This window comes from Gracilinanus agilis, chromosome 2 (genome assembly GCF_016433145.1).
Source record: "Gracilinanus agilis isolate LMUSP501 chromosome 2, AgileGrace, whole genome shotgun sequence".
Taxonomy (NCBI): Eukaryota; Metazoa; Chordata; class Mammalia; order Didelphimorphia; family Didelphidae; genus Gracilinanus; species Gracilinanus agilis.
The window spans coordinates 419,307,536-419,329,946 of NC_058131.1; the positions used below are offsets into that span (position 1 = coordinate 419,307,536).

Genomic DNA, 22,411 nt, shown 5'->3' on the forward strand with positions numbered 1-22,411 from the left:
ATGTCTTAAGTGATGGCTTTTGATCATGGCTTTCAGGTAGTCCAATAATTCTTAGATTATCTCTCCTGGATTTATTTATTTATTTATCTCCTGGTCAGTTGTTTGTCCAAAGAAATATTTCACATTTTCTCCTATTTTTTCATTCTTTTGACTCTATTTGTCTTGATGTTTCAAGGAATCATTAGCTTTCATTTGTCTAGTTCTAATTTTTAAGACATGATTTTCTTGAGTGAGCTTTTTTACCACCTTTTTTCCATTTGACCAGTTCTGCTTTTTAAAAGGTTCTTTTCCTCAGTGAGTTTTTGTACCCTTTTTTCTAGTGTATTTTGTATATCTTCTTCTAGTTGGCCAATTCTGCTTCTTAAGAAGTGCTTCTCTTCACTGTATTTTTGTGCCCCTTTTAGCAACTGACCTATTTTGTTTTTAAGGTATTAATTGCTTCAGTATTTTGTGACTCCTTTTCCAAGCTGTTGACTTTTTTCATGATTTTCCTACATTATTCTCATTTCTTTTCTCAATTTTTCTTCTATTTCTTTTATTTGATGTTTTAAAATCTTTTTTGAGTTCCTCCATTAATTTTGGGGGGGCTTTAGACCATTACTATTGTTTTTTGATGCTTTGGATGTAACAAGATTGTCTTTGTTCTGAGTTTGTGTTTGTGCCTTCCCTGTCATCAACTTCTATATTGAGCTTCTTTTTTTGTTGTTTGCTCATTTATCAGTCTTTTTATTGTCTTTTAACTTAAAAAACTTCGAGTTGAGCTCTATAACTCTGGTGAAAGGTGCACCGTTCCATGCTTCAGGTTCTTTGTACAGCTGCCTTCAGAGCTGGCTGTGGGAATCTATCTGCTTTCAGTTCATCCAAAGTAGTAGAAAGGAGAGGTGTGTTTAATATTCTCTTGACCTGTGCTCTGGTCTGTGAGCCACCATAACCACTCTTTTCCCTCTTGGAACTGTGACCTGAGTCGCCTGCTTCCCTGTGGCCACAAGTACTGGTGTGTGCTAGTGATCCTCCTCACCCTGAGACCATACCCTAAAACTACAATCTGGCCAACGTAACAAGAATCTTGAACCAGGGCCACCAAAGAGACCCCTGTAATCTCCTTCAAAGCAATTGTCCAATCCTTCCTACCATCTGTGGCTAAGAGCTCCAGAAGCCCTTGCTGCTGATTCAGCTACCTGAAAGGCCTGTTACCATGGTGGGACCTGCCTTGATATGCTGTTTTATACTCCACTTCTACCCCAATGCACTAGATCTTTCATGCCAGCCTTCTAAGTTGTTTTGGGCTAAAAAAATATTTCACTCCACCTTTTGTGAGTTGTATTGCTCCAAAATTCATTTTGAGGCATTTTATCATAATTTTTGGAGGGTAATTTAATAGAGATCAGGTGAGTTTATGTACCTTCTCTTCCATCTTAGCTTCATACACCCCACCCCACCCCCATTTAATTTCTTATGCCAAACCAAAATATATTGAAACTGCAATGGGGAAAGTCATGATGTGGAAGGGATACCTATATATAAAAATGCATATTCACACTAGATAATCACATACACATATATCTAGATAGATCTTTCCATTTTCCACTAAAGTCTTGCTCTAATGGTGTTTCATTCTAGCATGGAAGTGACCCTGAGCACTTGAAAACCGTAAATTGAGAATCCAAGTCTGGCAGGGCCTCCCAATCTGCAAAGGCTTTGAGCATAGTCTCAGAGTCATAAAATCTCAGAGTTAATGGGGACACCTCAAGGTCACCTACTTGAATCCATACCTAAAAAAAGAATTCCAACTACAACATTATTCCTGACCAGTGGTCTTAGAGCTTTTGCTTAAAGACTTACAATCAGGGCGGAGTATTCTATTTCCCAAAGTAGCCCATTCTAAAAATCATAGCTTTGGAAGTATAAGAGACCTCATATAGTTTCCTTATAGCTTATAGGGGACAAACTGCTCCTTTTTGTAGATAAGAAAATCAAAACCCACAGAGATTTGCCCAAAGTCACATGAGAGAGGGTATTTGAGCTCAGGTCATCTAACTATATAAATCCATTACTCTTTAAATATAGTATACTGCCTCCATCTAGGTGGAAAATGGTGTACCTGTGGCCTAAGGACCAGTCTCACGAAGTTCAAAAGTTCATTGCTAAGTTGAACATAGAGAGATGAATTTTTGACCACAATAACTCTCAAAGGCTATCTCCTAAGTGATAAGAAAAGTTAAGTTCTACACTGGTGGAAGAATAACCCACACTGATGAACTGAAGTTCCCTGAAGCATAGTATTCTAACAGTTATAGTTAGTATGCAGGAAATAATCCCACAACAGCCCAGTACAAGTACATTCAGGGAAACTGGCAAGCTGGGGAACAGAATCCAACTCAATCCAATGCATGGAATACCTAAGGAAAGCCTCCCCACCCCAAGAACAGAGCTGAACTTCAAAAAGAGAGGCAAGGTCTTTGGAGGTAAGGGGGGAAGGGAGGAGCTGGAAAAATGAGCAAAAGATAAAGGACAAATTTGACCATACAAAGTTACATTAATGACAGGAAAGATGAAAACACAAACTCAGAAGAGGGCAATAGTGCCAAAACAAAAACATGTAAAGCCTTTACAGAAAGTGCAAAAAGGGTATTGGGCCCAAAAAAGAACTCCAGAAAGACTTTGAAAAGAAGTTTAAAAATCAAATAAGAGGGAGCAGCTGGATAGCTCAGTGGATTGAGAGCCAGGCCTAGAGACAGGAGGTCCTAGGTTCAAATCTGACCTCAGACACTTCCCAGCTGTGTGACCCTGGGTCACTTGACCCCCACTGCCTACCCTCACCACTCTTCTGTCTTGGCTCCAAGACAGAAGGTAAGGGTTTTAAAAAAAAAATCAAATAAGAGAGGTAGAAGAGAAACTGAAAAAAGAAATGAGAGCGTCAACAGTCTGGTAAAAGATATTTTTAAAACTCAATGAAGAAAGTAACTCCCAAAAAACTAGAATTGGTCCATGAAAAAGGAGGCACAAAAATCCAATGAAGAAAGCAACTTCTTAAAAAATATAATTGGTCAAATGGAAAAACAACTACAAAAGTTCAATTAAGAAAATAACTCTCTAAAAATTAGAATTGGGCAAATGGAAACTAATGACTCCATAAGAATCAGGAACAATCAAAGTCAAAAGAAGCAAAAAAAAAGAAGAAAATTTGAAATATCTCATTGGAAAAACAAATGAAGTGAAAAACAGATCCAGGAGAGAGAGAATTATTGGACTAGCTGAAAGCCATAATCAAAAGAAGATCCTGGACAACAAATTACAAAAAATTATCAGGGAGAACTACCCTTGAAAAAAAGGGGGAAATAGAAATTGAAAGAATCCATCAATCGCCTCCTGAAAGAGATCTAAAATTAAAACTCCCAGGACTATTTATTATAGCCAAATTTGAGAACTCCCAGGCTAAGGACAAAATATTGCAAGTAGTCAGGAAAAATAAATTCAAATACCATGAAGCCACAATTAGGATTACACTAGATATAGCAGCTTCTACATTAAAGGACAGGGCGGCACGGAATATAATATTCTTCAAAGCAAAGGGTCTAGGATTACAATCAAGAATTCATACTCAGTGGAACTAAGCATAATACTACAGCAATAGACATTTAATGAAATATAGGAGTTGTTTCAGGCATTCCTGAGGAAAAGAGCAGAGTTAAAAAGATAATTCAATAATCAAATTCAAAACTCAAAAGAAACATAAAAAGGTAAACAGAAAAGAATTTAATGTTTAAGATATGGTTAAACTAATTACATTCTTACATGGGAAGGTGATAACTAGGATACTTAAGAGATCTATAAGAGATACTTAAGGTATTTAACATACTTAAGGCACTTAAGATACTTAAGAATTTTATCACTAATACTGGCAGGAAGGGGTGGACATGGATACAGGGCCGGGAGTAAGTTGAATTTGATGGGATGATATCCATCTATCAAGTATTTTTTAGAGGGAACAGCAGGGGAGGACATATTTGTTCAAAGATATTTATAGCAGCTCTATGGTAGCAAAGAATTGGAAACTGAGGAGATGTCCATCATATGTGGACAAGTTTCATAATAAAACTGAGGGGAGAAATTTTATAACAAATTTCTCTGATAAAAGCCTTATTTCTCAAATAAATAGAGAAATGAATCAAATTTATAAGAATACAAATCATTCCCCAATTGATAAATGATGAAAGGATATGATCAGGAAGTTTTTAGATGAAGAAATCAAAGCTATCTATAGTCATATGAAAAATGTTCTAAATAACTACTAATTAGAGAAATGCAAATTAAAACAACTCTGAGGTACTATTTCACATTTATATGATTGACTAATATGACAGAAAAGGGAATGATAAATGTTGGAGAGGATGTGGGAAAACTGGGACACTGATGAACTGTTGGTGGAGTTGTGAACTGATTCAACCATTGTGGAGAACAATAAAACTGTGCATATCCTTTGATACAACAATACCACTATTAGGTCTATATCCCAAAGAGACTTTTTTAAAGGGAATGGGGGAGGGAATATTTGTTCAAAGAAACTGATGAGATGTCCATCAATTAGAGAAAAGCTGAATAAGTTGTAGTATATGGTCATAATAGAATATTATTGCACTATAAGAAATGATGAGCAGGATGCTTTCAGAAAAACCTGGAAAGGATGCAAAATGAAGTGAGCAAAACCAAGAGAACATTATATACAGTAAGAGCAAATGTTTGATCAACCTTGAATGAATTAGCTATTCTCAACCATACAGTTATCCAAGACAATTCCAAAAGACCCTTGTTGAAAAATGTTATTTACCTCTAGGGAAAGAAATTATGATGCCTGAATGCATACTGAAACATAATATCTTTCATTCTCGTCATTTTTTAAAATTTTGGTTTTCTTCCACAAAATGACCTATATAGAAATAAGTTTTACAAGATTTCATATGTATAACTGATATCAAAATTGCTTACCATCTCAGGGAAGGTGAAGGGCACAAAGGGAGAGAACTTGAAACTCAAAAATTTTTTAAATGAATGTTAAAAAATCTTACATGTAATTGAAGGAAAAATATTTTTAAAGCCTAAAGTAAAAATTGAAGAAATTCAATAAATATTTAATAAACATCAAGATGCTACAGTGAACAAGAGCAACAGACCTAGAGTTAGGCAGGCTTATCATCCTTAGTTCAAATTTGTCCTCAGACCCAGCTGTGTGACCTTGGACAAAATTACTTAACCCTGCCTGCCTCAGTCCCTCATCTGTAAAAATAACCTGGAGAAGGAAATGGCAAAACATTCCAGTATCTCATGAAGAGTCAGACACAGGGGGCAGCTGGGTAGCTCAGTGAATTGAGAGTCAGGCCTAGAGATGAGAGGTCCCAGCTATGTGACCCTGGGCAAGTCACTTGACCCCCATTGCCTACCCTTACCACTCTTCTGCCTAGGAGCCAATTGACACAATTGAACTACAACAGCAAGGAAAAAGTATTTCACTTCAGTAGAAACTCAATCATAAATCACAAATATTAGGAGAACAAAAGTTTGCTAATCATAAAAAGGAAAGTACCAGTAAATCATGTTTCTATAGTTGTTCGGAATAGGATCAAGTGGCAAAAATATTGGGCAGTATCATGCTAAGGTAGCCATCACCCTTCACTCTTCATCAAAATCTTTAAGAGGGGCTGGGAGGGTCAACAGTCATGGTGACCAGAAAGTTTGGGGAAATGAAGGCCACAGTGCCTAGCCATTTCACTCCACTGCTCCTTTTCAACACAATTACAATAGGAACCAAAGCTATGGCAAACATTTTTCACAGCATTGGCAGCTCTTGCCTCCATGGGTCCATTAGTCATGAAGAGCTAAGAGCACTGCTTTCTCTACACAATGAGCCCTGATCTTTCTCCTAAGCACTAATCCCGAATCACCAAATCCCTGTTCAACATCTCATAAGAATCTCAAACTCAACATGTACAAAAAAAAAAAAGAATTAATTACCTCTAAATCTACCTCTCAAACCAAATTAACAGTATCATGAATGAAAAGGGTGATCTCAGCTCTAATGAAAAGGAAATTAAAGTAATTATTAAGAACTATTTTGCCCAATTACATGGCAATCTAGGTGAAATGGATAAATATTTACAAAACTATAAATTGCCTAGATTAACAGAAGAGGAAATAGAATACTTAAATAATCCCATATCAGAAAAAAAATTGAACAAGCCATCAAAGAACTCCCTAAGAAAAAAATCATCAGGGCCAGGTGGGTTTACAAATGAATTCTATCAAACATTTAAAGATCAATTAATCCCAATACTCTACAAACTATTTGACAAAATAGGCAAGGATGGAGTCTTACCAAATTCTTTTTATGATATAAATATGGTACTGATTCCCAAGCCAGAAAGACCAAAAACAGAGAAGGAAAACTATAGATCAATATCTTTAATGAACCATCTGCATAATTGACTATATCAACCACCAAACTAAATAGAAATCACATGATTATCTCAATAGACTTTGGCAAAATACAACACCCATTCCTATTGAAACACCAGAAAGTATAGGAATAGAAGGGCCTTTCCTCAAAATAATAAACAGTATTTATTTAAAACCATCTGCAATGGGGATAATTTAGATGCCTTCCCTGTAAGATCAGGAATGAAGCAAGGATGCCCATTATCACCACTACTGTTTAATACTGTACTAGAAATGCTAACAATAGCAATTAGAGAAGAAAAAGAAATTAAAGGGATCAAAGTTGGCTATAAGAAAACAAAACTTTTTGCAGATGACAAGATGACATGATCTAGAGAATCTAAGAAAATCAACTAAAAAACTAGTAGAAACAATTGATAACTTTAGCAAAGTTGCAGGTACAAAATAAACACACATAAATCATCAGCACTCCTATGTTTCCAACAAAATGTGGCAGAAAGAGTTAAAAAGAGAAACTACATTTAAAATTACTCTAGACAAGATAAAATATCTGGGAATCTACTTGCCAAGACAAATTCAGGAATTATATGAACACAACTACAAAACACTCTTCACACAAATAAAACTAGTACTAAACAATTGGAAAATATTAATTGCTCATGGGGAGGATGAGCTAATATAATAAAAATGACAATCCTACCTAAATTAATTTATTTATTCAGTGCTATACCTATTCAAACTTTTTATGCCAAAACACTTTTTTATAGAATTAGAAAAAATTATTACAAAGTTCATCTGGAAGATCAAAAGATCAAGATTATCAAGGGAAATAATGAAAAAAAAATGTGAAAGATGGAGGCCTAGCTTTACCAGATATCAAACTATACAAAACTATACAAAACTATATGGTACTGGCTTAGAGATAGAAGGAAGGATCAATGGAATAGACTAGTATTAAGATCATGTTTGATAAACCCAAAGATCCCAGCTTTGGGGACAAGAACCCACTATTTGACAAAAACTGCTGGGAAAATTGGAAAACAGTTTGCTAGAAACTGGGCTTAGATCAATATCTTATACCCTAAACTAAGATTAACTCAGAGTAAGTAATTGACTTAAATATTAAGAGGGAAATCATAAATAAATTAGATGAACATAGAATAGTCTATCTGTCAGATCTATGGGAAAGGAAGGAATTTAAGACCAACCAGGAGATAGAAAACACTAAAAAATGTAAAATGAATAATTTTGATTATATTAAGTTAAAAAGCTTCTGTATAAACAAAACCAATATAACCAAAATTAGAAGGGAATCAACAAACTGAGGAAAAAATTTTATAACAAAACCTGACAAAGGCCTCATTTCTCAAATTTATAAGGAACTAAATCAATTGTACAAAAATCTAGCCATTCCCCAATTGACAAATGGCCAAGGGATATGAATAGGCAATTTTCAGATAAAGAAATAGAAATTATCAATAAGCACATGAAAGTGTTCTAAATCTCTCATAATTAGAGAAATGCAAATCAAAACAACACTGAGGCACCACCTCACACCTATCCAATTGGCCAATATGACAGTAAAGGAAAATAATAAATGTTGGAGGGGGTGTGGCAAAATTGGGACACTAATGCATTGCTGGTGGAGTTTGAATTAATCCAGCCATTCTAGAAGGCAATTTTAAAAGAATGCATACCCTTTGATCCAGCAATACCACTGCTGGGTTTGTACCCCAAAGAGATAATAAGGAAAAATACTTGTACAAAAATATTCAAAGCTGCACTCATTGTGCTGGCAAAAAAATGGAAAATGGGGGGGGTGTCAATCGATTGGGGAATGGCTGAACAAATTGTGGTATATGATGGTGATGGAATACTATTGTGCTATAAGGATTGATGATCTGGAAGCTTTTTATATGAACTGGGAGAACTTCAATGAACTGATGCAAAATGAAACAAGCAGAACCAGAAGAACATTATACACAGAAAGTAAAACATTGTGGAAAAAACCAATGTAATGGATTTTGCTCCTAGTAGCAATGCAACAAGCCAGCATACTCCTGAAAGACTTATGTAAAAGAATGCTATCTACATTGAAAGAAAGAACTATGGGAGAAGAAATGCAAAAGCAAAACATGACATCACTTATCAGATGTATGTATGGGTATGTAATTTGGAGACTAGGTTTTTTAAAAATTATTCTACAGCAAAAATTAATAATATGGAAATAGGTATATTAAGTGACACCATTTATACAAGTGGAATTGCTGCTTGTTGGCTCTGGTAGGGAAGACAGGAGGGAAAGAAAATGAATCATGTAAACATAAATATTTTAAAATAAATAAAGTGGGGAAAAAAAAAACACAATAAATAAATAAATAAATCTACCTCTCATCCTACCTTCCCTCTCCCTTAAAGACACCACAATTATCCCAGTCATCCAGGTTTGCAATCCTTGTCACTCTCAACTCTCCGCTTTTTCACTTCCCCCCATATGCAATTAGTCAAGTTTTGTCAGCTTTTCCTCTTCAACATCTTCCATACCTTGACAAAAAAGGCCATCAAGTCCAACCAACCCCCCCCACTCAAACAATTTTACAGATAAGGAAACTGAGGCTCAGGGAGGCTATGTGATTTGCCTATAGACATACAAATTGTAAGTATCCAAGATGGTATTTGAATTCAAATCTTGAGATTCCAGAATCATTGATTTTTCCACTATACAAGGATATCCCAGTGAGAACCCTCCAAGTTCCTGAGTAATCATGAAACTTTTTGTCGAATCCCTTTAAAATCTAAATAATTTCCCTCTCATTTATGATGTCTTTGAAAAGTGTGGCTTAATAACATTGGTTGTTCTCAAAGGGAGGCATACCAGTGGTTTCTTACATTAAAACATATATTCTAATTTTCTAAGAAATATTCAGTTTGCTAAAAATGTAATTTAGGGGATAGCTAGGTGGCTTAGTAGATTGAGAGCCAGGCCTAGAAATAGAAGGACCTGGGTTCAAATCAGACTTCAGACACTTTCTGACTATATGACCTGGTAGTCTTATGTTAGAAAGTTACAAATTCCTATGAAGGAGAAATATAATGGAACAAACCATGGTAAAGGAGACAGAGCCATCCATTGCTACAAAAATTACTTGTCTTGGATAAGAAACTCTGCAGTTTCCTAAAAGTCCTAAAAAAAAGTCCTAAAAGGACTTACACTGTTGTAAAAGTCTTTGATCGCTTCTATTTGTCTCCAACTCTTAAACAAAAACCATTTTCTTATTCTGATAAATCTAGCCAGTTGCATTCCAAACATTTCCCTTTTCTCCTTGACTGCCCCCCACTATCTCTACTCCCTGTGAAACACTTTATCTACCATAATTTGCTGCAGAATGGTGCCAATTGGCTAAGTATTCAAAGTGCACATGAAAGATTAAAAACTCTGTCCCCTAAAAAACCGAAGCTGCTTTTCAGAGAGTAGCCTTCCATAGCATGCTAATAAATTGCTTTCGGTTTAGCTCCCTATCTGACTAACAATCATTGGACCCCTATTCCTCTCAATCAAGAGAATTCTCCAGCATTAGCTTTCAGAAATAAGATAATAGCCCTCTGTACTCTTCCCTGGTGCAACCTTATCTAGAATAGTGTGATCAGTTTGGGGAACTATAATATATAAAAGGTACTTGATAAGCTAAAAAGCATCCAAAGGGAGGCTACCAGAATGGTGAAGGACTTCAAATTCATGCCATATAAGCATTAGTTGAAGAGGATAACTATATTACCTAAAGAAAAGAAGACTCATATTGCACAAGATAGCTGTCTTTAAGCATATGAGATGTTTTCATATAAGAGGGACTAGACTTGTTCTATCTGATTCAAAAAGGCAGAACTAGTAATAAGGGGTGGAAGTCACAAAGGGGCAAAATTTAGGTTTGATGTCAGGAAAAACCTCCTAATGCTAACAGTTGTCCCATAAGTGGAATGGGCTGCCTTGAGAGGTAGTAGGTACACCTTCACTAGAGATTTTTAAACAGAGGCTAGAAGAACATTTCTCACTTGTCTTAAAGCAGGGACTCCTTAAACGTATAGATTGAAATAAGATAGTTACTCAAGTTCCTTCTAACTCTAAAATTATTTGATTCTGTGATCATCTCTGGCAGTCAATTTCCTCATCTGTAAAAAATGGAAACAACAGTATCTGTTTCTCAAAGTTGTTCTAAGACTCAAATTAAGTAATGTACATTGAGGACTTTATAAACCTTAAAGTATCATCTTAATAAGCATCATGACTTTTATTCAAAGTAATTTGCAGAAGACGAAGCATTATATAAATGGCAGCTATTATTATTATGAAACTTAATGTTGTAATACTATTTTGGTGGAAGGAGTGCCAGTACTTTGGATCCACAAATTATAAAATACTCTATGGAAATTAATTGTATTAAAAGGAAGGATGTAAACAATATACAACCAAGGGGGGAAAAAACTACAGTCATTTCCCCTTTATGATTGAAGAATGGAATGATCTGACTCAATACTCAGGTTATATCATATACCATGACAAATTTTCAAAGAACCTGATTTTTAAAAAAATTTAAATAAGTATAACCACGCTGACAATTTAATCTTATTTCTATGAAATAGCAGCAATTAACATTTATTAAGTACTATGGAAATCTAGAGTAAACTATACAGATATATTAAAATTCAAAATGAGATTTCACTTTATAAAATGACTAACATTTCTGTATGTTCCAAGAGCATTCTGTATAAGTCTATATAGAGAAACAAAATGTCAAAGAAAATTAATAGACAGTTCAGTTTCTCCCTCTATGAAATTTTGAAGTTCATCTAGGGCTCTTTCAGATACACACAAAGATTTAACTCAAAGAGAGCTGAAGGGAAGGGGGTTGTTCAAAGTTGAAAGAAAAGAAAGTTTATGGTTGGTGGAAAGATGATTTGTTAGAAATCTTCCAGTTCTAAAAGCCTATTGTTTTACAAATTAAAACAAAAACAAAAATCATCCTAGGTAGCTTCTCCATCTCACCTCTATCCACTAGATGAAAATGCAATGCACTCCAATCTGAACCCAATCCTAAAACCACCACAAATGGGGGGCGCGGGGGAGGTCTGTTTTTTTTTTTAAAAGATTCTTTTTAAGGGTCATTCCTTAACAAGAAATATAAGATTAGCAACTCCCAATTAGGGAGAGGCTGTGTCGAATTTTTTCTATTTGCCTTCAGCACCAAGCCCAGCACCAGCAAATAGTAGGCTTTAATTTAAAAAAATATGTTGTGGAAAAAACAGCAAAATCAAGAGAACCAGGTTTGAATCATGTCTCTGCTATGCATTTACTGCCACAAGCACCCTCAGCCGCGTCACTTCGCCCTCTCCGGGCCTCAATCCCCTCATCTGTAATTTCATGATCCCACTATCAGAAAAAATGAGGACTGGACAAGAACGATCTTGGGAGACCCTTCCAGCTCTAAATTTCATGAACTTAGAGAATGGGTGAAGGTTGAATTAATGGGAATATACCATTAAGGCTGCCTCACCACCCCTACCTCCTCACCTGCTCCACATCCCACCCACCCCTTTTACCCTAGCGCCTCCCCGTGGCTGGTCTTCTCTATCAGTCGGGACCCCCTGGTCAGGCGGAGCGGGGCCTTCGCCCCTCACGGAACACCTGCGCCCTGCCGACCGCCTCCTCCTCGGGCCCGGCAACAACACCACCCACCCACGACCGCCAGGCTCCATTTACTCACTTTTCATCTTCAGCTTCGGCCGGGCCAGGCCGAGCCGAGCCAGTCCGGGCTGGGCTAGGTTGGATTAAGCTGAGATAGCCCGGGGACCACACGCCGAAAAGAGGCGGAGGCGGAAAAAGAGAAGAGGAAGTGGAGAGGGAAGGATGACTTCTCCACTTTCTGAGTCCCCTGAGGCACAATCCCCCAAAAGCCGACCCTCAGCTACAGCCCCTACAGTAGAGAGCCTCAAGGTCCCGCCGCCATGTTGTATCGCTGTCACCCTGGCAACCACCAAGGTCCCAGCTTCCATCGACTGGCGGCAGGGCGGGAGGGTAGTTGCGCACGCGCGCACAATCTCTGCGCTCCCGCAAGCCTTTCTGCTCCCCCGCCCTCTACGCTTGACTTCATTGTGGCCCCACCCAGCTTCTGCCTTTCCAGGCGCAGTCACATTACAGACTGTTGGCTCCACTCTTTCTCTGTTGCTAAGCACCTGTCTCTTTAGAGCGTTCCTGGGTTTCTAGGTTCCCTGAATAGCGGGGGGAAGAGGGGGTCGCTTTCCACTCCATTCGCTAGGCCTTCGTAGTTACGGCCTCTTGTAGCTGCTCTGAGGCTCTGTTGGATATTTATCACATCTTGTGCATCTCATAAATGTAATTAGCCAGGTCAGCTAACCAATCAATGTCGGTAATTTCAATCGGCCCTTAAAAGAATTAACTCTGGAGGAAGAAGGGGCCTCGTTGCCATCTAGTTCATTTTGTAGATGAGGAAACTGAAGTTCCGAGAAGTTAGTGAGAAACACAATGATACAGCTAGTGGGTGGCAGACCAGAGATTTGACACCCTTTCCCCCAGGACTTTTAAGAGCGATAACTCATTTATACACTTATTCATATAAATTATGTATATAACATTGCACATGTTCTGTATATTTATGTACATGGAAGAGTAAGATAAAATTTCTTGTGGAAGATAGAAAGCAAAAGAAACACAAAACACAGCCGTCAGGAATATTTACCTGTATAAGCAACCCTGTGTGGAGTTTTATTCTGAAATTACTGACATGTGTGGAGGTGGAAGTGTGAAGGAGATAGTTACTTTGGGTTTTTATGTTCAACCCAGATAACTCCTATAGGATTTCCAGGAACTTTGAAGATAATAGCAATTCAACAAGCATCAATTTATTAGAGATCCACCACCTGTGCAAAGTCAGGAGGTAAATACAAAGATGAATGAGGCTTGGTCCTTGCTCACACCTTATTCAATCTTAAAATAGCTCTTGGAAAAATTTTACTACCCTTTGAAGGAATAACCCCTCCCAACTTAATTATTTCTTTTATAGTAACACATCATGCCAAATTCAAAACCAATTGCTTCCCTATCTATCCCAAGTCCTGTTGGTTCTAGTCCTCCAAAGGTCTCTTGCATTTAACCTTTCTGGTTCACAACTACTGCCACTACCCTAATCCAAACCCTCATTATCTCATACTTTGATTTTTAAAACTCTCTAACTGAATTCCTTGCCTCTGGTTTCTTACTTCTCCAAACTATACTACACATTTCCAAATTTTCTTAAAACATCAGTTTTCTTATAAGTCCCTTGCTCCAAAATTATCAGAACCATCCCACTTTTTACAGTACAGAGTCAGCTGCCAGTCAAAAGGCATTTCTTCAAACATGAAGTTTAGTTATTAAATATCTTCTCTGAAGAATAGAGTCAAACTCCTCCATTCAATTAATCCATCAATGAATAAAAACTTATTAAATGCCTACAATGAAATGTTCCAGGTCCTGTGTTAAGTGCTGGGTACACAAAAAGAGGAAAAGACAGTCCCTGCTCTCAAGAAGCTTATAATTTAATTGGGAAGACAACATGGAAACACATATACAAAGCAAGATGGTTTCTTGTAGAAAATGGGATTTTTAGGTAGGACTTGAAAGCCAGGAAGGTCAGAAATTGGAGCAGAGTGGAGGAAGGAAAGTATTCTAGGTGTAGGAGACAGCCAGAGGGTGTGCCAGGACTGAAGACAGAGTCTCTTGTTGGCAGAATAGCCAGGAGGCTGTCATCAATTATTTCCAAAGGTAGGTTCTCCAAATTTACTTGCTCCTAGGGCAGGCAGTCACCAGACATTCTCCTGCTAAATTTGTATATGGGAATGTTCAAATTTTTTTATGTTTATCAAATTCAAAACAAAAAAATAAAATTATTTTTAAAATATAAAAGATAGTCAATACAACCCTCTCTTTTGGATTCTTTTTCAAATCGAGTTCATTCTTCAAGTGAAGAAACTGAGGATAAATGACTTACCCAAGATCATGCAATTAATAAATATTGAAACCAGAATTTGAAACCAGGTCCTCAGACTTCCAAATCCAATGTTTTTTGCTATTTTTATGCTGCCAATAATATTAAAGGGAAAAAATGTTTTCTTACCATTGTCAATTCTTTTTGCTAAGAGCAACTTGCAGGACTCCCAGTACTTAAGTGGGAAAATAAGTAAACAGCAGCAAAGAAAGCTCTTGACCTTGGAAAATTCCTATGGCGAAAAAGAGCAAAAAAACCCAGAAACAACAGGAGAGGGTGAGAAACAAGCAAATACATGCAAACTCTAAAAAAAGGAGACTGGTTACAAGCTCTGGAGGAATTCTAAAAGGAGTTGAAGAACCAAGTAAGACAGAAGAAAAATAGGAAAAAAGTGGGAAAAAGAAATGAAAGTAATGCAAAAAGAAAATAACAGCTTCAAAGGCAAAATTGGCCAACTGGAAAAAGAGACACAAAAATCAAATGAAGTAATAAGGAGAATAAAAACCAGAATTGTCCTGCTGGAAGAACAGGCAAAGAAGTCCAATGATGAAAAGAGTGCCATGAAAAGTAGAATAGACCAAATCAGAAAGGAGAATCAAAAGATCATGGATGAAAACCAGACTAGAATTGGGCAAGTAGAAGCTAATGATTTCACAAGACATCAAGAAATAATAAAGCAAAATCAAACAAATATAAAAATAGAAGAAAATATGAAATTTCTCATTAAAAAAAACTGACCTGGGAAATAGATCCAGGAGAGAAAATTTGAGAATTGCTGAACTACCTGAAAGCCATGACCAAAAACAAATAAATAAATAAATAAAATAAACCTAGACATCATATTACAAGAAATTATCTAAGAAAACTGCCTTGAATTTCTTGAACAAGAGAGCAAACGACATTGAAAGAAGAGATTTTTTTCCCCAGTGATATTAGAACAGTAGAGCTCTGCTCTCTTAGGTTTGTGAATGATCTACCCTAGCCATACTCTCATTTTATATATATCAGTGTGATATTTTGCCAAAATTCTGGAAGTGGGCTGGTTATAAAATGATTAAATATTAGGGTAGCAGTTGTTTATTTCTAATAACTATCTAAGTCTGGATTTTAAAGACCACAAGATACACACTAGCATCAGCATTGAGTGTGCCTATTAGTTTCATAGACTGTAATTTTTTTTAAATCATTGAATTATTTGGAATGCAATACATTCCATAATTATTACAAAGTAGTACCTTATAAATGCTTTAGAACACCTTAAAATATTTGCACATATCAAACATTATGCATTATGGTTGTTTGGGGCTTTTTCTTTTATGTACAAATTTTTGTGTACTTTTTAGAAATCATAGATTTGATGAAAAATGCTGTTTGAAGTAAAATGATGATACCCTGTCAGCTGTATTCTTAGTTTCTTTCAGAGCTTCCAAGAAAATGAACCCAAAACCTTTGCATAAGGAAATCTGTAAAACTGTGCATTAAGACAATATACATGTAAACATTAAAAAATATATATCAGAAAGATATGCTTCTAACCTAGTATGTCCTCTCTTAGAGGAGAGCAAAGTGTCCAGCCTCTGGCCTCACTTCTGGTTTCTCTCCTGGCAAGAACTAAAGTTTTCTTTGGAGAAAGGTCAAGGAGAAGACACTAGAGTTATCTATTCTTGCCTCCCTGATAGTCACACATCAAGACAGTCACATTTTACTTTCTTCTTCTGAAAAATGAGGAAACTGGACTAGATTTACCTATAAAGTCCTTTCTGATTCTTGAGTACCATTACTTAAAAATTTCTTCTACTCCTATCAAACAGATTATAAGTTCAAAATGATCTGTTGCCCCATTGGATCACCAGTCCTTCAGTAAAAGTGGTAGTGTTGCATAAAAGAAGTCAGAGGTCAGAAGGTACTCAAGAATGATATGATTCTTAGACTATATATAAATACTAATTCAGGTAGCTAGGTGGCTCAGTGGATTAAAGTGCTGGGCGGAGAAATAGTAAGACTCATTTTTCTGAATTCAAATCTGACCTCAGACACTTACTAGTTCTGTGACCCTGTGCAATTCACTTAACTCTATTTGCCTGAGTTTCCTCATCTGTAAAATGAGCTAGAGAAAGAAATGGGAAAACTACTCCAGTTTCTTTACCAAGAAAACCCCCAAGTAGGGTCACAAAAACACTGCTGAAAATGCCTGAAAAAAAACGATGAAATATAAAATTCTTTTCATATGATCTTTGCCTAAGGTCACAACCTCAGGAACTCAGCTACCTTTTCTGTAATAAAATGAAAATATGAGACAAATACAGGTAAATAAAAAGACTATCCTCATAACTATTTTTTTCAAGAGAAGTGTCAGGAGGTGCTACAAATGACTTCTGAACCCTTGGGAACATAGAGAATAATGAATAATAGATGAAAAAAATGTTTATTTGATGCTGCAGTTATTTCAAAATCTGCTTCTATGTGGAAAGATATCAGTTGTTGAGAGAAAAGAAGAGGACTAAGAGAGGAGAGAAATTACTAGAGGCTTCTGGAAGGAGAAGGAAGGCCTTTGTCTCCTAGGGCAGGTTTGGTCAGTGAGGTCAACTGGGAGAGAGCAGAAGTCATCCCTGAAGGACACTTTTGTGCCCTCTGAATTTTGGTGTCCTGGAAAGAGTCCCAGCCCCTTCATCCTGGGGATGGATAATGGATATATAGACTGAATTCTGTCTAAAATATAGAATAAAATACTAAACTTTAATAGATTATGGGGTAAGAAATGTTTAGATTAGCAGAAAACTAGCTGTTCTATCCTAAATGATATCCTTTTCAACTCCACCCTTCAAATGGCTCTGGGTCATGATTTTTTCTAAGTTAATTCACTGTACCCCTTGCTCCAAAATAGGGTTTGGCAGAGGAAAAATAGGACAAAATAAACTTGCCTAAAGCATTCTTATATTTATCCACCCTCTTTCCCCTAATGCCACTAGTGTTTTCTTTTCTTTCTTTCTTTTTTTTTTAAACCCTTACCTTCTTTCTTAGAATCACTACTATGTATTGGTTCTAAGGCAGAAGAAGGGTAAGGGCTAGGCAATGGGGGTTAAGAGACTTGCCCAAGGTCACACAGCTAAAATGTATCTGATGCAAGATTTGAAGCCAGGTCTTCCCAACTCTAGGTCTGATTTTATCCACTAAGCCACCCAGCTGCCTCAGTGACACTAGTTTTAATTCATTTGTGTCGGGGTGGGCATTAAGAAGTTTAGGATCTTGTGGTTTGTTACTCTGTTGGAGAATTTATAAAAATAGTTTAAAACTCAATCGTAGTCTTGTTTTTGTAGTTCTTGAACACCCAATAGATATAGGATCCCTACAATTTAGATAGATCAAAATGTCTGTCCCTTTTACTTTTTTTTTGTATACCTGCATGTCACAGATAACCTTTTCTCTGGATTCCCATTCTATATGATAATGAAACCAAAATTAAGCAAATCTTTATTTCAAGTAGACAATTATTAATTGTGGTTAAAATGAATAATGTTTTAAAAAATGTTGGATTTAACATCTGCCTTCTTTGAAAGAATATGGAAGAGCAATAGGAACTTCATCATTTTCAAGAGTTCTCAGCACTGACCGCATCTCTTCAGCCTCTTATTGTTCTATCTCAGTGATGGCGAACCTTTTAGAGACAGAGTGCCAGGCCTGGTTCCCCACCCCACTCCACATACCAACTGCCATGCTTGCCCCTAACCCCCAACCAAGTGATGGGCCCTTCCCCCACACCAAGTGCAAAGCACGCCCCATCCCCTCTTATCCCACACAGAGGAGAGAGGAAGCTCTCTCATTAGGCTGCTGGGAGGAGGGCTGGGTAAAGTGAGGAATGTCCTCAGCAAGTGCAGAGAAGGGGAGGGGAGTGGCCAGGTAATAATAAGCCAATCACAAAGCATGTATTAAGCACCTACTGCATGTCATACACTGAGCTATACTCTTGGGAATACAATTAAGAAACTAACATTCTGATATCCACAACAAGAGAAAGAACTGTGGGAATAGAAACACAGAAGAAAAACAAATGACTTATTTGTTTATACGGATATATGTGTTTTGGGGTTTTGGTTTTAAAAGATTGCTCTATTGCAAAAATGATTAATATGGAAATAAGTCATGACATTTGTATAACCCATTGGAAATGCTTATTGGATCCAGGACAGGGGGAGTGAAAGAAAATGAAATATGTAAGCATGGAAAAATATTTTTAATTTTAATTTAAAAAATCCAAAAAGAACTAAACAAAGAAGCTAACGCTGTAAAGAAGGAGACAGCATAAAGCAACTATATGCAAGCACATATATTTTGTTTTTGTTCAGATGTTTGTTATGTCCAACTCTTCATGACCCCATCTGAGGTTTTCTTGGCAATGATACTGGAGTGCTTTTCTATTTCCTTCTCCAACTCATTTTACAAATAAGGAAACTGAGGCAAACAAGGTTGCCCAGGTCACACAGCTAGTTTAGTGTTTGAGGTTAAGTCTTCCTGACTTCAGGCCTTGAACTATACATAAATATATATATATATGTATATATATATATATATAAGATATATATATATAATTAGCAACTGAATAAATATATTAAAAAATATATAAATACTTTATATAACCATATATAACCATGTGTACTTATATAACATACATGTGTGTATATACACATATATGTACACACATATACATATATATACACACACACATATATATATAAATATAAAACATAATAAACAAGAGTTTCTCTCAGAGAAGAAGATACCTACAGTGTTTGGGGACAGGAAAGGCTCCTTGCAGAAGGTAGGTTTTGAGCTGAATCTTAAAAAAAAACAGTTAAACCAGGAGGCAGGAGTAAGGAAGGAGAGAATTCTGGGTATGGGAGGCAGAAGTCAGGAGAAAAAACTTGTATGAAAAACAGCCAGAAGGTCGGTGTGGCAGGACCACAGATTATGTAGAAGGGAGTAAAGGTTATTATCATAGATGCCATTCTCAGCAAAGGTACTTCAGCAATGTATGCAAAAGACACAGCACAATTAAAGGTTGCTTGACAAGCTACTTGGTGACTACAGGTCTAAATTATATGCAGAACATAATATATGCAAAGGTATCAGCATATCCATGGAACATAACAAATATACATAACAGATCAAATTGCTTGCTATCTTCAAAAGGATGGAGGGAAGGGAGGGAGAGAGACAATTTTAATCTTATAATTTGGAAAACATATGCTGAAAATTGTTATTATATGTAATTAGGAAAATAAAATATAAAATAAAGACCTTAAGTAAAAGGAAACTCACTTCCTAAGAAATCACTGAAGAATGGAATGTAGGCCTTGAACATAGTAATTGTTTAATAAATAAATTTAATAAATACATTTTTTTTAAACCCTTGTACTTCGGTGTATTGTCTCATAGGTGGAAGATTGGTAAGGGTGGGCAATGGGGGGTCAAGTGACTTGCCCAGGGTCACACAGCTGGGAAATGGCTGAGGCCAAATTTGAACCTAGGACCTCCTGTCTCTAGGTCTGACTCTCACTCCACTGAGCTACCCAGCTGCCCCTAATAAATACATTTTTGTTTACTCATTTAAAATATATATATATATATAAATATATATATATATATATATGTCACAATATGCAAAAGTTAGCACCATTAGGCCAACAAAATGAAAAAAATATGTAGAAACAGTGACACATGCACAAATAAATTGTGGATAATTAATAGACTAACGTAGCTAAAATACCAATACGATACAAATATAAAATCAAATAAACATGAACATGAGAAAAGATGAAAACATAAGCATACTTAAAATATGTTATAATTAGCAAATGAATCAATGAATATTGGTAATTACAGACAAGGCACACATTACATTAGAAAACATTAACATTATTGTCAGATATAGATAGATAGATAGATAGCCATTTCTCTATTTTCCCCTGAGAAATCACAAGTTAATCTGGTCACTGGTCAAAATGACCTTGCTCTCCCATGCTCCATTGACTTATGTGGTAGAAGTAATATTTTAACTCATTCTAGCATGCAAGTTAGGCTAGTTTTTCCTTAAAATGTATTGAAATCGTCTCAAGACTTCACTGGCTCAAGACTAAAGGCTCAGAATGTTGACATCACTTTCTGGTTGTTTGAGCACAAAATAACCACAAGGCCAAGCATGCTCACCAATACTTGGCTAGCAGAAAATTAAAAGTAAAGGAGTTTTGCTTTCTCAAATCACATTAAGATGTCTTTAATGGATATTTTGTTGACTATATCATCCTACTATTGCTAAAGAAATCTCCTTTTGCTAATTGTTGAATAGCTCGCCGGTGTCTTATTTTGCTCTTATATTAAAGATAAATTACTAAGAGACTTACTCAAATCAGATCCAACCCAGAAAAACCAATTTGTCTCCAATATTTGCTCCTCAAATTTTGGGGAGAAGTTCTTTAAAGTTCTTTAGTCTTTTCAATCATCACCAGGTAGGATGATGTGAGCAAGTTGATGGCACTAGCGTCTTACCTGTTAGAAGTAGATATTTTTCCCTTCAGAAAATTGTTGAATAGTTGGGTTTTTTGCTTGTTTGTTTTTCTGATATTCTCATTCTTCTTCCAACTTAAGACACTTTATCCTTCCGTATAAGGAAATCAATAGCAGTCTTTCTATCTGTCAATTCCTCTAAAAGTCTTTATATGTTTGATGAGGTTTTATTAGTTTACTTTTCAGTAACATTTTATCAGTTCTTGGCATTGTTTTTCATTTATGATCTGTAATAATTAAAATTGGGTGGCCAAATGTAATAATTAAAAATTTTGTTTGAAAAAGGTAATAATGGCTAGAAAAAATTGTTGTGGTTGCTGTTTATAAAATTAACTCAAGCCATGAGGCTGATTAGTAGTTTTATTTACAGCAAGATAGAGATATTAAAGTGGGAAATATAGAAAGGAGGCAGAAAATTATCACCTAGCTAAAAATACCCTAAGACCTAATACTAGAGCCTTCAAACCATGAATGTGAATCCTAATTCGAATCTCACCATAATCCAAAATCTGGATCAGGAAGCCAAAATCAGAAGAGCCATAGATGCTGAAAAACCACCGAGAACCTTCAGCGCACATAAAGCCACAACTACTAAGAATAAGCCCAAGAATAAAAAGCCCAAGAATGTGCTAAGCATGAAGAGCTCAAAAATCCAGAGCCAAGCATGAAGAGCAAGAAGACCCCAAGAACTCATCAAGAATCAACTACCCAGCAAAACTGACTATATTCTTGCAAGGGAAAGTATGGTTATTTAATAAAATAGATGACTTCCAAGCATTCATAAAGAAAAGACTGGACTTAAACAGAAAATATGATGTCCAAACACAGAATTCAAGAGAATCACCAAAAGTTAATTAAGAGAGGGGGGGAAAAAAACAAAAAATATCAAAACTTTTTTTAAGGGACCCAATAAGTTCAAATGATTTGTATTCCTATAAGGAAAGATGATACTGATAACTCTTAAAAATTATCATCATCAGGATAGCTAGAAGAAGTATACTTAGAGGGAACAGTGACAAACCATATAGGATGAAATGTCAAGATATATACATGTATGTATAAATATATATAAAACTAGAGATACAAAGAGAGGATAATATTAAGAGAAATGGGAAAAGAGACAAAATGGGGTAAACTTATATTTCATAAAAAAGTGCATGGTGGGAGCAGGGGAGAAGACCAATACACTAGAAGGGCAAAGAGGTTGGAGACAAGAAATACTTAAGTCTTATGTGCATTGAAATTGACTCAAAGAGGAAAGAACAATAAGATCTATTGAGGCAGAGAATTGATTTGTGCCCTATAGAGAAGTAGAAGGGTAACAAATGAACTGGTGGGGAGGGAAGCAATATTAGGGAGGG

The 22,411-nt window shown here is 36.2% G+C and overlaps 1 protein-coding gene across 1 annotated transcript in view; it reads right to left on the reverse strand.

The window, feature by feature from the left end:
• Positions 1 to 12,288, reverse strand: part of MOK (MOK protein kinase) — a 77,750-nt gene extending 65,462 nt beyond the window's left edge. Inside the window, exon 1 of the mRNA XM_044664620.1 lies at positions 12,210 to 12,288. Within this exon, the coding sequence (XP_044520555.1) occupies positions 12,210 to 12,216 (7 nt within the window). The 5' untranslated portion in view covers positions 12,217 to 12,288. The remainder of the gene's footprint in view (positions 1 to 12,209) is intronic.
• Positions 12,289 to 22,411: the final 10,123 nt, after the last annotated feature.